The sequence below is a fragment of the Apodemus sylvaticus genome, chromosome 20 (assembly GCF_947179515.1).
Source record: "Apodemus sylvaticus chromosome 20, mApoSyl1.1, whole genome shotgun sequence".
Lineage (NCBI taxonomy): Eukaryota > Metazoa > Chordata > Mammalia > Rodentia > Muridae > Apodemus > Apodemus sylvaticus.
This window is the reverse complement of record NC_067491.1, coordinates 41,769,423-41,786,226: the sequence shown is the minus strand read 5'-3', so window position 1 is coordinate 41,786,226 and position 16,804 is coordinate 41,769,423. Positions and strand designations below refer to the sequence as shown.

The following is a 16,804-nucleotide window of genomic DNA, read 5'->3' as shown; positions in this document are numbered from 1 at the left end:
AGATAGCCTTTTCAACAAATGGTGCTGGTTCAACTGGAGGTCAGCATGCAGAAGAATTTGCAGTTTTAAGAAATGACTGTTATGGCCATTAAGAGAAGATGTGTATATATTCATTTTTTTCCAGACTGAGTCCATGCTTAAGATTGCAGAAGATCTGGGGGGACCCTATGTTTGGGGGCAGTACGACCTGTTGGTTCTGCCCCCGTCCTTCCCGTACGGTGGCATGGAGAATCCTTGTCTCACGTTCGTAACTCCTACGCTACTGGTAAGAAACATTTTTTCGTTTGAAATGGAAGGCTCAAAAGTAAGCCTGGATGAAGGGCTGGGGCGTAGCTCAGTGGATAAAGTGCTTGCTGCATAATTAATAAGGACTTAAGTTTGACTTCCCAGAACCCATGTGAAAAGGCTGGGAGTGGTGGTATACACCAATCCTGGACCAGGGAGGTGGGGACAGGCAGGGCCTGGACCATAGCCTTTTTCCTTGGCCCAGGCCAATGAGAGATACTAACTCAAAATCCAAGGAGGCCAGTATGTGAATAAAAGATGCTGAGGCCGTCCTCTGGTTTCCACATGGAAACACACACATACACACAAACACACACACACACACATACACACACGCAGGTGTGCACCCATAGACACACACATATACAGATGGGAAGAACAATTTTGGATGACTGGTAATATTTTTAATATAGTTTTGTTTGAATAGCCTTTGTTTCTAATTTTATGACTAGTTGTGGTTATCAAAATGTCACTTTTTCAAAGAAGAATGATTTGACCATTGGGAAAAGGGAACGTTATATCGGGAGTATTTTGAAATATTGAAAGTAGCCGTGTCATGCAATGTACTTTGAGTTATGTGTCTAGACAAAGGGGCCACATCATTTATACTTGGCAGTAAGGTACTAGGCAAATAAAAACTTAGTGCCCAGCGTCTAAGAGAAGATTGTCTTACAACATATTGCTGTTTTATAGACCCAGTGGGCTACTTGGAGCCAGCAAGGACTTAATTAGCACCTAAGTAGATTGGGATACGCCATAGAACACATCGGACACTGTAAACTTTCCTTTAATATATTGTGAGTTATAAGAAAAAAGGGAGTGGGAGGCTGTGCCTACAGTCCTCATGCAGCCCAGCGTCAGACCTGCTGAGACCCACCTCAGTGCTGCCTGTCTGAAATTCAGCCTCGGAAAGCAGAGATGAGATTCCCCAGAGCAGGCTGCCTGCCTAGTAAGACTCGCCATCACACAGAGCTCTGGGTTTGATTGAGAGACCCTGCCTCAAGGTAGACATACACATGCACCCATAGACAAGTACACACACACACACACACACACACACACACACACACACACACAGTAAGAAGGAAAGAAAGTGATAGTTACACTGTATGAGAGTAGGGAAGCGATCTCTGGAATTAGAGAGAAGCCTATTAATTCCACTGATGTTAAAAGAGTTTCTGTGACTAGGGAAGGAAAGAACGCAAGTTTTGCTTTCTAAGGCCTGTCTCTTGAACCTGTTGAGGTGACATACAGTGGCCCTTCAGGCCAGGCCTGAGAGAGAAGGTTGGTGTCGTCAGCTGCAGTTTGTCATCTGATGATGGAAATTCTAAGATGTTTTCTTTTTTGTAGGCAGGTGACAAGTCACTCTCCAACGTAAGTGAAAATTTCTTGTTACAATCTTAACCTTCAAGAAATTGTTAAAATACCCACTGTATTGTTAAGAAGATATTATTGTCAAAGAAAACTGGGGTTATCCTCTTGCTACTTCAGCAATTAGATTTAATAAATTAAAGAAAATTTTAGTCAAATATATATATGATACATAATAACAAAAACAAATTGTTGTTTCCTATGTATAAAACATTTTAATTACATATATGTTCATGTATGCAATTACATGTTCATTTAATATTTTCTATTGTTTTTTTTTTCTTGGTGGTAGTTGTTTCTAGCCCATTAGCATGTTCTATTCATTTTTGGTCTTTGATTAAATTGCATTTTCCTTCCGAAGTGAGTCATTTCTGAATACGTTTTTAAAAAGTCGTGTGAGGTAAAAGAAAGTTTTTAAGTAAGGACTTGCTTTAGGATGAGGTACTTGGTCTGATCACTAATCCCTTAACCCTGTCCTCTCAGGTTATTGCACATGAAATATCTCATAGCTGGACAGGAAACCTAGTGACTAACAAGACGTGGGATCACTTTTGGTATGATGGGTTTTTTTTTTGGTATGCTTTGGTTTGGTTTGGTTTGGTTTGGTTTGGTTTGCTTTGGGTTGGTTTGGTTTTGGTTTTGGTTTTGGTTTGGATTGGTTTGCTTTGCTTTGCTTTGCTTTGCTTTGCTTTGCTTTGCTTTGCTTTGCTTTGGGTTGGTTTGGTTTATTGGCTGCTCTTGCTGTTCCTTCTCCTGCCTCCCACCCACTGCCACCGCTGTTTCCTCTGTGCATCTTGTTTCTCTCTCCTACCGTCACTGTGATACTTGGAGTTCCAGAAGACCCTGCAGCACCTGTCGCAGCGGTCCATCCAGTCTAGGGGTGCAGTTTATTCCTGCTGCGAACTTTCTGACATTGCCTCATATTTTGATACAGACTTAAGTGTCAAAAGCAACACTGCCGCTCCATTTTCTCTGCTGCCACCTGCTGGTCGAGGCTTGCTATCGTCTTAGTTGACTGCCTGGACCTCTCTAGGCAGCAGGGGCTGGGATGTAGAGGCCATGCTGTATATAAGGGCTCTCCTCCCTGGGAAGACAAAAAAATATCTGCTTGGCTAAGATGCTGTGTTACATCTGCTGGGACTACCTATTTTTTTTTTCTTTTTTGTTCCCTTTTAGGTTAAACGAAGGACACACTGTCTATTTAGAGCGCCACATTTGTGGACGGTTGTTTGGGGAGAAGTTCAGACATTTCCATGCTTTGGGAGGATGGGGTGAGCTACAGAATACGGTAAGTAGGATGGGCTTCTAGAAGAGTCGCCCAGCCTTGTATAGCCATTACCAAACAGGGTTAATAAAGTATCTTTTTAGCAACAGGGTAGCCATATTTACAGGAGTAGAGAATACAGCGGGTGTCATATAATTGTCTCTTGACACATGCCATGCATAACTGTGTTCCAAACATGGAGCTAAGAAACATATAAGGTCTCTGCTGCTAACATGGTCCATTATTGCATTGGATTTTATGTGAATACTTGGGTTGTTTCTTTGTGTGTTTGTTTGTTTGTTTGTTTGAGACAGGGTTCTCTGTGTAACAGCCCTAGCTATTCTGGAACGCCCTCTGTAGACCAGGCAGGCCTCGAACTCACAGAGCTCTGCCTGCCTCTGCCTCCAGAGTGCTGCAATTGAAGGTGTGCACCACCACTGCCCGGCCCTAATACTTGTGAATTTTTAAATGCACCCTCCCCAACTCTAAATGTGTCGCCCAGATATTAAATCATCTTTCTAGTCCTTTTGTCAAAGCAGAGCCTGTTATTAACAGGAAATATCGAAGACATATCTTGCCATTCATAGTTAGACTCCAGGAGTGATAGCAGCATGCTGTTTGGGTCTGTAAGTTAAAGTTCAGAAGCCTGTTACATCCCTGAGTGAAACAGAACCCCCCCAACAGCTGCGGCAGGGACAGTCCTCTTCCCAGGGGAGCACTCATCTCCCTTCCTTGGGTTGCAGATAAAGACGTTTGGGGAGTCCCATCCCTTCACCAAGCTTGTGGTTGACCTGAAGGACGTGGACCCCGATGTCGCCTACTCCTCCATCCCCTACGAGAAGGGCTTCGCGCTACTCTTCCACCTTGAGCAACTTCTCGGGGGACCAGGTAAGTGGCCGCCATGGTCTGGCGGTTGGTTTTCATTTGCTTGCTTGTTTGGTGCTTGTTTTTGTCTCTGGGAGGGCGATATGAAGAGTAGAGATGAACTGTAAACTCTTTCTAGTCTTTACACTGCCAGTTCATTCTGCCGGAGACATCTATTGTGCCTTCATCCGCAAACTATACACAACCCCTTAATCTATATATTGTGGCTTTGCTTTTTTTTTTTTAAATCCCATTATACTTAAGCAATTAGGGTAATAGCATATATCTATAGACAAACTTCCTGTAATCCAGACGTCTATGAGTGACAATTGAGGAACCTCCCAGCCCTTGCCAGCCCCGGAGTTACCTCTTCAGCACCTTGATGCAGTGGCTCTGGATCTTATTCTAGGGGTAGATGACCAGTCAGTCTCACACACACACACACACACACACACACACACACACACACACGGAATGACTCGAATAACAAAATCAGGGATCCTGTAGGCTCTCTCTAGCCAGTGGGTCCACTTCCTCCACTGAAGTTCCCAGCAGTCTCTGCAATTCTCCATTTCCTTCCTCAAGTTTCACGGATGCGAAGTCACCTGCGTAAGCGGTCTCCTTACGGTGGGCCTTAGCAACCACAGCACTGAATTTTCTCATCGCCTTTCACCTTGCGGCTTCAGTTTGGAATATCTAAATTGCCGTTCGCAGCTTGTACCCCGTGGCCTTCAGTAAATAAAACAAGTACTCCTGGAACAGGAGCCAGGGCTGTGTATCTCACCCCCACCCCCCACCCCCTAGCCCCCCAAGCCCCAAGCCCCCTAACCCCCCAACCCAGAAGCAGAGTATTTGGAGAGACACCAGTCATGTTACTTTTATCACAGTGTGTTCTAATGACCCTACTTCATTACTAGTCATCACTGTTAACCTCTTCCCATGCCACAAGCATGAATTAAAGTTTCCCCTAGTTCTGTCCACACAGAAGGCCATAGTGCAGTAGGGCTTGGTACCGTGAGCCCCTCAGACAAGAGAGTGTGACTGTCTTATGGATTTGTTCTGCATCTCTTTTTTACATTTTTTTAGGCTCAGTGTTTTGCACCCTCCCAGTCGGTGCACACGACTCTGTCTCTCACACTGATGTGCTGGGTTTATGTGCAGTTATGCCGATGGCTTGGGAGGGGTCCCCGTTTCGATTGGCTTTGAAGGCGCCTGCCCTTCCACCCTGTTGGTCGGGTCTCACTCCCCCTTTTCCTTGTTGATGAGGGTTATTGCTTTAGAACTTGGGTTTCTCTTGTCTGTATCTTCATTATGTCGTCCTGGCTGGAAAGAGGGTTTTTCTTCTCCTCTGTGTCAACGTAGACTTCAAGGCCCACCTTGAGACCTGCCCCGTCCTGAACATTGTTTCGCTGTCCGAAGCTCGCCGTGGTCCTTTGAGTGTTCTCTGTTGCCTGTGGTTACCAGAAAGATGTCAACTGCAAAAAGAGGTCAAAGAATTGCCTTCCTGGGAATTGATTTCTTTTTCTTTCTTGTAATTTTTTTTCTCCTAGAGGTGTTTCTGGGATTCTTAAAGGCTTATGTTGAGAAGTTTTCCTACCAGAGTGTAACCACTGACGACTGGAAGAGTTTCCTATATTCCCACTTTAAAGATAAGGTCAGCTTTAAATTCTATTTTTCATGCTCCATGTAGCTCTATAAACTACTTGTTAAGCTATGTTTATTTCTTAATCATAAGTATGGGCTCAGAATTTGCCATTAGACTCCATTTATGTATTCTGCTTCCCTTTCTGTAAGTTTGTATGTTAATCAGCTAGATTTATATTGTTCCACGTTGTTTACATATGTCAAGATGTCATATTGTATTCCAGAAACAGACATGATGATGATCTGTTGCTTAATATGAACTTTGAAAAGTAACGAGATTTAGAAATTATCTCGATGTGGTGGAGTAGAGTAGATCGCATCTGATTGCTCCCGGGTTTGTTTCCAGTGGCTAATCCGTGTGTGTTACAACCTCAGGGCAAGCCTCTGTCTCTCACGAACTGCGTGTTCTTGTGTTCACAGGTGGATCTTCTCAATCAGGTTGATTGGAATGCCTGGCTCTATGCTCCCGGCCTGCCTCCTGTCAAGCCCAAGTGCGTACTCGTCTCCTAACCTGCTTCCTTTCCTTCTTCCTGTCCTGTTTGTTTGTTTGTTTGCTTAGTTTTTGTTTTCCCAGGACAGGATTTCTCTGTGTAGCCCTGGCTGTCCAGACTCGCTCTGTAGACCAGGCTAGCCTCAAACTCACACAGATCTGCCTGCCTCTGCCTCCCAAGTATTGGGATTATGGGTTTGTGTTATTGCTACATGGCATACTAGCCTACAGATCGGGCTGTGTGTGTAGCTATCTCAGGACAGGTAGCTGCGGGCTGCGGGCTGCGGGCTGCGGGCTGCGGGCTGTGGGCTGGACACACCTAACCTTAGCCTTTTTGGAGTGTCTGCAGAGATCACATGCTTTTCTTAAACTGTTACCTGTCAGCAAAGAGTTCAAAGAGGCTTACTTAGATTTCTTAGTTTTTTCCCCTGAAGCCTAAAGCCATTTCCATGGTTTACAAACAGATCTGTTGAGCCGATTGCAGTTATGACTGAATGCTTTGTTTGTACCCAAGTATGGTGAGGGACTCAGGGAAGAGTAAGGTACTTTCTCCTTGTAAAGGTTTTGTGAAGGCTAGGTGTGGTGGCTGCCTCTCACCCCAGCCCTCGGGCGGAGACCGGAGGATCATGAGCTCAGGGCTCATGTAGCAAGGCCTGTTCTAACATACACATACACACTTTCCATAAGAAAAAAAATAGCACTTTACTGTTCTAGAATATATACTAATGTTATATCCACCCTTAAGCTAGTATAATTTATTATCTCTAATTCTAGAAGAAATGTAGGCTTAGCCAACCAAAGTATCTTGCCCAAAATTGCCCCGCTCATAAATAGTAACCCTGGCGCCCTAACTCCCTGTCTTTGAAGTTGAACACCTTCCTGGAGTCGGGGAGCCGGCTGCACCCTAGACTTCCGCTGTCGTGTAGGGATGCTGACTCTGGCCTGCTCCCACTCTTGGCTGCCTTTCCTCTGGATCATGGAAGGTCCTTACCAGCTGCTTTCCCACTAAACAACCTGGTTTAATTGAGGTGCAGGGTGAGCATCACAAGTTGAGGCAGAAATAAAGCTGCCATGGCCGTGTGTGTTTGACATGACTCTTGAGAGGCCAGGCTGAGAAGTGAATGCTCAGAAGAGATGCTGACTCTCGAGTCCTTATAGCGCTCTCCACAATTGTGTGCGTTCAGACGTCTCTGCTCCGTTCCCTGACTCCCCCTCCCCCCGCCCCATGCTCACTGTCACCTTAGCACATAGGAAGACTGCCGTGGCCTCTGAACTGGGCACCTAGACGTTTTCTGGCTTCCTTCTGTATAGAGAGCCAAAGTAAACATTTAAAAGCACAGTATGATTCAGGAGGCAGAGGCAAGCAGGTATCTGTGAGCTGGAGCCAGCTTGGTCTACGTGATGGGTTCCAGGACGGCCAGGGCTACATAATAAAGAGAGCCTGTCTCAAAAATAGATGATGGATAGATAGATGGATAGATGATAGACAGATGTAGATGGAAGGCTGGATGGATAGATAGATAATAGAGACATAGACAGACAGACAGACAAGCAATAACAAATGCCTACAACTGTGTCAGTCTGTCATCTTGCTAGTCATCCTCTCTAGTGCTCCTCTGGTCTTGAGCTGAAGCCAGTCAGTCCCTTCTTTCATGGGGACCATGTAGCTCCTGTTGTCCCACCCCCTTGCTTCGGTCAGGCCGGTAGTCCAGGGTCCCTCAGACTCTCGACCCTTGTTCACACCTGTTACCCCCACACACACTTCCTTCTGCAAGGATAATTCCAACCTCAGCCTAGGAACCGCTTCCCCATGGAGGCATCTCTTAACCTCTCTGCCCAGCTCAGACCTTGCGTCTGAGAGTCTCCCGGTGTGGGGACGGGCAGCTTTTCGTCTCCAAGTGCGACCGAGTGCTTCTTTGTGTTACTGCACCCAAGTGAGAGCCAGGCGCAAGTCTGGTTTGCACTTACTTTTCCTAGGGCTTTTCTGTGAGTAGGACTTACTTCCTCTCCCTGAGCTAACCCTTGACTAAACCCACGTAGTCCCTTCAGCCGTACTGAGAGGGAAGTTTCAGAGCCCTAAGAAAACCCCCAGCCACACCTCTCCCAGGGTCTCGGTGTTTAAGAAGGCAGTGCTGCGCAGCCCAGCTACTGTGTGGGGTAACGTGACTTCGTGGGCCTGGCGTTACCCAGCTGCCTTTGCTGGACCAAATCCCCAACGGGATTCGAGGAGACCTAGTTTGGCTCTGTTTTTGTCTGTGGTCACATTACTCTGAGCCTGTAATGAAGTAGAACACAGAGAAAGTGGGGTAGGGGCAGGCAGGCAGGCAGACAGACAGACAGACAGACAAAAAGACCTACTTCCAATTCGGCCTCCCCTCCTAACAGCCCATTCATTTCTGGATGAAGTTAGTATCCTTATGATCCACTCACCTCTAAATAGCACACCAGCTGGAGACAGCCCCAACACATGGAGGGGCTCTTACTGCCAGGGTCCCAGTGCAGCGAGTTATTATTACTGATGAACCTGCCTCCAAGAGTGTCTTAGTCAGGGTGTCTATTCCTGCACAAACATCATGACCAAGAAGCAAGTTGGGGTTAAAGGGTTTATTCAGCTTACACTTCCACACTGCTGTTCATCACCAAAGGAAGTCAGGACTGGAACTTGAGCAGGTCAGGAAGCAGGAGCTGAGGCAGAGGCCATGGAGGGATGTTCCTTACTGGCTTGCTTCCCCTGGCTTGCTCAGCCTGCTCTCCTATAGAACCCAGGACTAGCCCAGGAATGGCACCACCCACAATGGACCCTCCCCCCTTGATCACTAATTGAGAAAATGCCTTACAGCTGGATCTCATGGAGGCATTTCCTCAAGGGAGGTTCCTTTCTTTGTGATAACTCCAGCTTGTGTTGAGTTGACACAAAACCAGCCAGTACAAAGAGAATGGTGAACGGACTCCCTGTTCGTTCCTTAGAAAAAGAATAGAAGAATAATAGAAAAAAAATTTGGTCCCTACCAGCAGTAGGTGGCCCTTCTGTCACTGATGAGCACTCCACAGCGGATAGGCGTGGGGTTAGATAAAGAGGGCTACTTTGCAAGAATTTTGTTTTCATGACACGTTCAGGTTGAGAGCACACACATCTCGGCGAAGATCATTTTGCTTAATGGTTAATCCCACCTCCTATAAAGAAAGGAGTGAAATTATCACACGGTGACTTTGGACTCTGCAGTCTGTTACCTCTAGCCTGCTCATAGACGTGCTGGGTGATGAGAACTTTGGAGCAACCCAAAGTAAAATCCCTGAGACGGGGGACTTGATGTCCTTCGTGCTGTCTCGTATGCCTGGAGCTGTCACTGCCTGGCAGAGACACTGAGTGTGCCTCGCTGGTCCTGACGCACCTCCCGAATCCTCCCTTAGCATGTGACAGATGTGCTGGGATGCTTCCGTCCTTCGGCCTGAGGCCTTACAGATGTGGCATCCAATGTAGTACCCATTGGGTTTGGTTCTTAAATGAGTCAAATAGACTTCCTTTTTCTAACACTCAGGAGCTCTTTATCTTCCAAGAAATTTAAATTTTTAAGTATATTCTATAGCATAAAAGTAACATTCGCACAGAAGGATATGTTTATAAAATTTAACCTCGAATATCTTTCACTTCCGCAGTTACGACGTGACGCTGACAAATGCCTGCATCGCCTTAAGTCAGAGATGGGTCACTGTAAGTAGTGATGGGCGATTTCACCTCTTTTCTGACTTGTCCGAATTGTTGATGAGGGTAGTGTAAACTGCGAGCAGTTGTTTGTCTAGTCTTTCCCTGCGGTGACACTGTCACTTAACAGTCCTTTACCTTGACAATTGCAACGAATGCTGATGTTGCTTCTGAGATTTATCTGTTTTGGCCAGCAGTTCTTGGCAATCTTCCACATACAGAATGATGAGCTTCCCGATATGAAAGAATCAGAGGTGGACCTGCCTTTGGGGTAGTGAAAGACATTTAGACACATATTACTTTTAATGTTGGGCAATTAATTTACTGGGGTGCGGATACTGGTGACTGAACTCAGGGCACGTAGGGCATTTCAGGCCCTGGGAGAAAACGCTTAAGAGATGAAGAAGAAAGCAAAGCGAGAGCAATAAGGCGGGAAATAGAAGCAGGAAACCAGTGGAAGATTCCCTAACTCAGCCCAGATTCATGACACATCTGAGACTTGCACACAGGAGACGGAGGCAGGAGGGTTGTGAATTCAGGGCCGGCTACATCATGAAACCTTGTCAAGAAAGAAAGAAGGAAGCCGGGTGTGGTGGCGCACGCCTGTAATCCCAGCACATGGGAGGCAGAGGCAGGCAGATTTCTGAGTTCGAGGCCAGCCTGGTCTACAGAGTGAGTTCCAGGACAGCCAGGGCTACGCAGAGAAACCCTGTTTCAAAAAAACCAAAAAACAAAACAAAACAAAAAACCCAAACCAACCAACCAACCAAACAAACAAAAAACAAAAAAAAAAAAAAAGAAAAGAAAAGAAAAGAAAAAAGAAGGGAAGGAAGGGAGGAAGGAATGAGGTCTCACTTAAAACACTGTAAACTGTAAGCTTTTTGGAGACTCAAGTCATAACAAGTAGAGTCAAGCATTTGGGGTTTGTTCAGGGCTCTGACTCTGGCTCCTCTAAGGGAGGTTATGGGACTGAAGTCTTATAAGCATCCCCTTTTCTGAGAATTGGGTGTGTACACGTGTCCTTGGCTGTGGATAGTTTTACCTGGAGTGGTGTTGGATTTGGTTGAGAGGGTAGTTTAATGGACTTCCTTTGACATTTCCAAAGGCTTAATTATTTGCATGCAAGGGGAGAAACCTTGGCATGTGGGCTTCCATCTTTTAGCCCCGTCTTTCTGAGCCCACATATGTGCCAGAGAGAAGGAGCGCCGTCTGTAGGAGACAGGATCTGTAACAGGTCTCCTGGAACCCTCTTACTAAGTTTGAGAAATGCATGCAGCGTGCCTGGTGCTGGAGAAGCTGCTGCTGATCTCTGCTCTGATGTTCCCTTGGGCCCGGCAGTGAAAGACAGATGGGCAGAAACATTTCAGGTGTCAGAAGGAGCAGGAGGACTTGGTAAGAGTGAGGACGGTTACCACGAACGCTCTCCTCAGCTGTTACCTTGGCTCTTTTTCCCAGATATTAAAGGTATAAGTGTGCGTGTGTGCATGTGTGTGCGTGTGCGTGTGCGTGTGTGTGTGTGTGTGCGCGCGCGCGCGTGCGCGTGTGTCAAGCAGGCAGGCATGGCGGCCTGCTCCTGTAACCTCAGTGCTAGGCAGGCAGAGACAGGAGGACCCCTGAGATAAGGTGGTTACCTAGACTACTGAACTGGGAACTGCAGGTTTAATGAGAGAACACACCTGGAAGGGTGCAGAGCAAGCGAAGATGATACTCAGGGCCAACCTCTGGCCTCCACGTGTTGTGTCCGCAGGTTCATAGTGTATGCATGTATGCATACACACATATACACAACACACATACGTACACACACCACATACACACACATGCACACACAGATGACTAAAAAGGAAGGTGCACATAGAAAACAGTGGTAAGGCGTAGAACCAACAGGACAGCAGCAGCCCAGTACCACCAGTAGGAGAAGCAGAGCCATCTTATGGTCTGTGCCGCACCCTCTCATGTCACCTATAAAATGTCTCTTCTGCATTGAATTAATTTATAAATGAGCTGACGTGCTTCGTGTAGCGTTTCTTTGCTTTGGAAAGCACTGCACTTCTAGTGGTTCAAACGATGTCAGAAAAGCAAAGACAGGCGACCGTTCCTCCATTCTTACTGAGAATAGCGTACTTTTTCTTAAGTAACGCAGATTTTAGGAACCCCAACTCTTAGGTTGTAATACCTTATTGTTGGATTATATAAGCTCAGCTGCAAATTCATCTCTTTTTTTCTTATTTTTTTACCTGTATGTCAGACTAACAATACTATGAAACTACACCTGAACAGCAATAACCCGTAGTGTTTATTTCAGGCCAAAGAGGAAGATTTAAATTCATTCAGCATCGCAGACCTGAAGGATCTCTCGTCCCATCAGCTGAATGAGTTCCTGGCACAAGTGCTTCAGAAGGTGAGCCCCAGCTCCCGGCCCTGGAGGTTAAAGTGGACTCAGAGGAACAGCGTGCACGCTAGCCCCCATGCAGGGAAAACATAGTAATGAAGAAAGTTGTGGGAAAAAGAAATTATATAGTCCAGCAGTTATTGAATTATGATATGATTAGTGCTGTGCCAAATCAAAGGAGAATCCTTGTTCTAGAAAGGTCATGATCTCCTGGGAGGGGAAGACACGTGGCGTTGGCAGTGGCGGGTGGTGCGTTTTAGATGCCATTTGGAATGGATCGGTGAGGAAAGGCTCGGTCCTCACAGGCGTCATCAAGAAGGAAGTCTCTGGAGGACTGAGCCTTGGTTCGGTACCAGCAGAGTGGTGGAAGTTAGGGTGAGGGAGGCTCAACCTGTGGGGCATGGCCTGCGGTGAATGAGCAGTAGGGCTGGGGGAGGCAACAGGCCCTGTCAGAGTAAGAGAGAGTTTGGCTTTAGTGCACCAGTCGTCAGCCTGATAGCTTTCTGTGGTGCCGCTGGTGTGACCTAGGATGGAGAAGAAAGAGGAAGGCCTGATAGGGTGACATAGGGGGAGGGGAGTATGGCAAAACAGGGCGGAGTCAGGAGATCGTGGAGGCAGGCCTCACTGGCTGGCCTAGCAGGGTGGATTTGGCATTGGAATATGTCCATGTGGGCGCTAATGTACTAACTTGGAACAGGCCTAGCAGTTAGTAAGAATGGAGGCAGTCCTGTCAGGTAAGGAGGCCGCAGCAGAGTAGGCAGGAAGGGAGCATCTCCCCAGGGGCCTCAGCCTGTCCTCCATAGGCATCTTAAGTTCTGTCTGTCCAAATTGAACCTGTCTCCTTTCCTTCTTCCTGGTTTCCCCTTATAGTGTGGGTTGACATAAGCGCAGGAGGGTCAGGAATCTCTAGAGCTTGCATCAGGTCTTTGTGTTTATGTGGTAAATGCACCCCGTCCCCACCCCACGGAGGACAGAGCCCATATTCCTCACCCCAGAGGGGTCTGTGACGTGAAAGGCTAAGGGTTGCCATCTTAAAAGGATATAGATAATCTAAAAGTAATGTCAGCAGAAACAGACACCGATAAAGCCAATTGGGAAAATGTAGGGAAGTGTGACATATTAGAGTGGCTAAGTTGAAGTTAGGTAAGATGCGGGGAAGAACCTAGAGGATTCTGGACCGGTCTAGGCTGAGGAGAGCATAATCCCCCTTGATTTCTCCAATTTCCCCACAAAATAGCACCTCCCCGTTCTCCCAGCACCCCCTTGTCAGGAACCAGCGCTGGGCTTTGTCTCAGCGCACATCTGTTTCTTTCCCCCTTGGCCAGCATATTTCCGTATCGTAAGGTATGTAGGACTTTAATCTGGCTAAGACTTTCTCTCCAGCGCCTTTCTTCCAGGGAACCCCGTTGAAATGATTCCTCATACGTCTTCATTTTGCTCTTAGGCACCTCTTCCCTTGGGGCACATAAAGCGAATGCAAGAGGTGTACAACTTCAATGCCATTAACAATTCTGAAATACGATTCAGGTACATCATTTTAACTTGTCTCTGTGGAAGAAAGCCGAGTGGTAGCCTAAACAGTGGAGAAAGGGGAAGCAGTGCGGGAGCCCCCGAGTCCTGAGAGCCCCCGTCGCCTCATCTACATAGAGAGCCAGCGTAGCATCGAAGGGGTAGTGGTGATGTCTGTAGCATTAAAGATATTAATCTTTTTTTGCTAGACTTGGTTCTTAGCTTCCCTCAACTTAAAAAAAAAAAAATAGAATAATGAGTTTAATGGTAAACAGTCTTCCTTTCCCAAATCGTCAAACCAACTCCGAGTGGGCTCGAGTAGTGATACTGTAACCATCCTTAACTCGAATTGATAGTGTTAGGTTTAAGTCAAGGGTACTTCTTTCAGAAACTGACTTTATTCCGCACACAAGTACTTCCACAGTCCGGACCTAACACTCAGGGCCTTTCCCAAGGCGCAGCTCCTCCTCCTCCTCTTCTCCAGCTGTTAACTGTGTGTGTGCAGATGTGAGCTGGTGAGGTGGAGGTGCCCGGCGTGGCCGCAGTGGGACCGTTCAGTCTTCATGGCATGACTGTTTAGGACTGCCGCTTGTTTTCCTGGTCCTCGCCTTCCCGCCCACGCCTCTGTAAACCCTTCTTTCAGATGGTTACGGCTCTGCATTCAATCGAAATGGGAGGAAGCGATTCCTCTGGCCCTAAAGATGGCAACGGAACAAGGGAGGATGAAGTTCACACGGCCTCTGTTCAAGTAAGGCCAAACCAGGAGAGAGAACGAGAGGGGCGGGGCACAGAACCAGCTGTGTGTACCGGAGGGGCGGGGCGCAGAACCAGCTGTGTGTACGGGAGGGGCGGGGCACAGAACCTGCTGTGTGTATGGGAGGGGCGGGGCGCAGAACCAGCTATGTGTACTGGAGGGGCGGGGCTCAGAACCAGCTGTGTGTACGGGAGGGGCGGGGAGCAGAACCAGCTGTGCATATGGGAGGGGCGGGGAGCAGAAGCAGCTATGTGTACTGGAGGGGCGGGGAACAGAATCCGAAGACTGTTTCCTGCAAATGCTTGGAAAGGGGCTTCGTTTGTAGCTTGACAGTAGAGCACTTAGCATGTCTGAGGTCATAGGTTCAGTACCCAGTCGGCCTGGTGGGAAAAATAACGCTGTAAAATGCTATCTATAGCATAGTTCTAGGTACATTCAAGTTGGTTATCATAAAAAACGAATTAATACTTGTGACCATTTACATTTTTAAAAATAATAGCATTAGCTGCGTCGGGAGCACTGTATGTTATTAGCTACCATAGGGTGAGGCGAGGCGAGGCGAGATGAAAGGAGACAAACTCAAGACAGCCTTAGGTACGCAGAAAGATTTTTGAAAGCAGAAAAATTTGGCAAGTGGGTATGGGGGCAAGGAAGAATCTAAAACTAGATAGGAAGAGAAATGTGCACGTGGTTCAAGCTGAGTCCAATGTCTCTTGACATATACTTGAGGAATTCTGGGAACGTAGGGGAGAGTGCGTTAGCAACAAGATGGAGTTTATGAACATCTCCATTAAGTTCTCTGATTAGGTATTTGCTCCATCTTTTAAAAAATTACAGTCACAGCATCAGATTTCATGATTAAACTGGCAGCCTGGCACTCACTTCCTAAATACAGTGAGATTCTGTCCGTGCAAACTATGATCAGGTTTCTTAAATATGGCCACAAACCTAATTTTTATTAAGGTATTTTAAAGCAAACTTCACTAGCTTTCCAGAATTAAAACCCATCTACCTTCAGATTGAGTGATGTATACTTCAAATAAGAATATATACCCTTGGGGTCAGCAAATGGCTCAGCAGACAAGGTGTCCATGGACAAGCCTGATGGCCTGAGTTCAAGTCCTGGGACTCACATAGTGGGAGAGAAACAGTGTGCACAGGCTGTCTTCTGACCTCCACAACTGTGCTGTGGCTCTCCACCCCACACTACACACACACACACACCCCTAAAGAAATAAACTTAAGAACATACCTTTTATGGGAAAAACAAATGTTCTGTCTTATACCACAAAATTAATAGCCATACTTAAAATGACTATTCCTACATTTTATATACTTACCCCAGTTTATTTGCCAACGTTGTTTCACTACAGTTGGTATTTTTATTCTCACAGGATGAAGCTTTCAGAAATCCTTTTTTGTACTTAAGAATGTTTATACACTTGAGTGATTGATTAGCATAAGCTTGAAAAGATTTTTTTTTAAAGACAAAATAATAGAGGTATGCCCTCTCATACAAGGCCAGTATTTAACCAATTATCCTCCACATTGTTTGGTGACAGCTGCTGTCCCTTCACTGTGCCTCCTCTGGGTAGCTCCCTCCAGATTCCTGTGACCTGCTCTCTGTGGGCCAGTCTTTGATACACAGATTGTACAGGACCATCTGGTTTTACGTGGGTAACTTGGCTACTCTGTTGTGATCTTTAATTTAATCTTAGCTTTGTCATGGTTTGTCTGCCCCTCTCTCCATCTCTCTTCCCCATATCTCTCCCTTTCCCTTTGCTCTGCAGGGATCTCGCTGCCTTCGACAAATCCCATGATCAAGCTGTCCGCACCTACCAAGAGCATAAATCCAGCATGCACCCCGTGACTGCGATGCTGGTGGGGAAAGACCTGAAAGTGGATTAAGGAGCTGGTTGTGGCTGATTTCAGAAAATTCCTTTTTTTTTTTAAAAAAAAAGAAAAATTGAACCTATTAAGAAATACAAAATTTTAAACTCTCATTGTATTTTAAAGTGTCATGTGTGGGGTTTTTTTTTTTGTTTGTTTGTTTGTTTAAATTATTTTATTGTATTTTGGTTTTTTTGGATTTGGTTTTTTTGAGACAGGGTTTCTCTGTATAGCCCTGGCTGTCCTGGAACTCACTCTGTAGACCAGGCTGGCCTCGAACTCGGAAATCGGCCTGCCTCTGCCTCCCAGAGTGCTGGGATTACAGGTGTGCGCTACCACCGCCTGGCTTAAATTATTTTCTCATGATTTCACTAACATTCTCTGCCTGTTAAAAAACAATGTGGTATATATACTCATCTGCCATGAGATGTCATGGATATGAGGTTAATACCTTCCCCAACCCTCCCTCATCTCCTACGACAGTCAGGATAACTCTCCCTGGGGTCATGAACGCAGATGAGCTGTCCCTGTCCCTCACTGGCTGCAGCACTGGGGAGAGCAGGCCCTGCACCTAGCCGGGACAATACAGTGGAGCTGGCCCTGATGGTGGAGGTGTGGGTGAGCCAGCCCCCAGGCTG

General features: G+C 46.5%; 1 protein-coding gene across 2 annotated transcripts in view; it reads left to right on the top strand.

Annotated features, from left to right (window-relative positions):
• Positions 1–16,279, top strand: part of Lta4h (leukotriene A4 hydrolase) — a 32,799-nt gene extending 16,520 nt beyond the window's left edge. Inside the window, exons 8-19 of one of the 2 annotated variants that reach the window (XM_052165353.1) lie at positions 125–265; positions 1,636–1,659; positions 2,140–2,210; positions 2,833–2,944; positions 3,664–3,808; positions 5,335–5,438; positions 5,849–5,919; positions 9,576–9,630; positions 11,927–12,022; positions 13,458–13,540; positions 14,166–14,270; positions 16,067–16,279. In XM_052165353.1, coding sequence (XP_052021313.1) covers positions 125–265; positions 1,636–1,659; positions 2,140–2,210; positions 2,833–2,944; positions 3,664–3,808; positions 5,335–5,438; positions 5,849–5,919; positions 9,576–9,630; positions 11,927–12,022; positions 13,458–13,540; positions 14,166–14,270; positions 16,067–16,184 — 1,125 coding nt within the window. In that variant the 3' untranslated portion in view covers positions 16,185–16,279. The remainder of the gene's footprint in view (positions 1–124; positions 266–1,635; positions 1,660–2,139; positions 2,211–2,832; positions 2,945–3,663; positions 3,809–5,334; positions 5,439–5,848; positions 5,920–9,575; positions 9,631–11,926; positions 12,023–13,457; positions 13,541–14,165; positions 14,271–16,066) is intronic. The other variant, XM_052165354.1, reaches the window with a different exon arrangement.
• Positions 16,280–16,804: the final 525 nt, after the last annotated feature.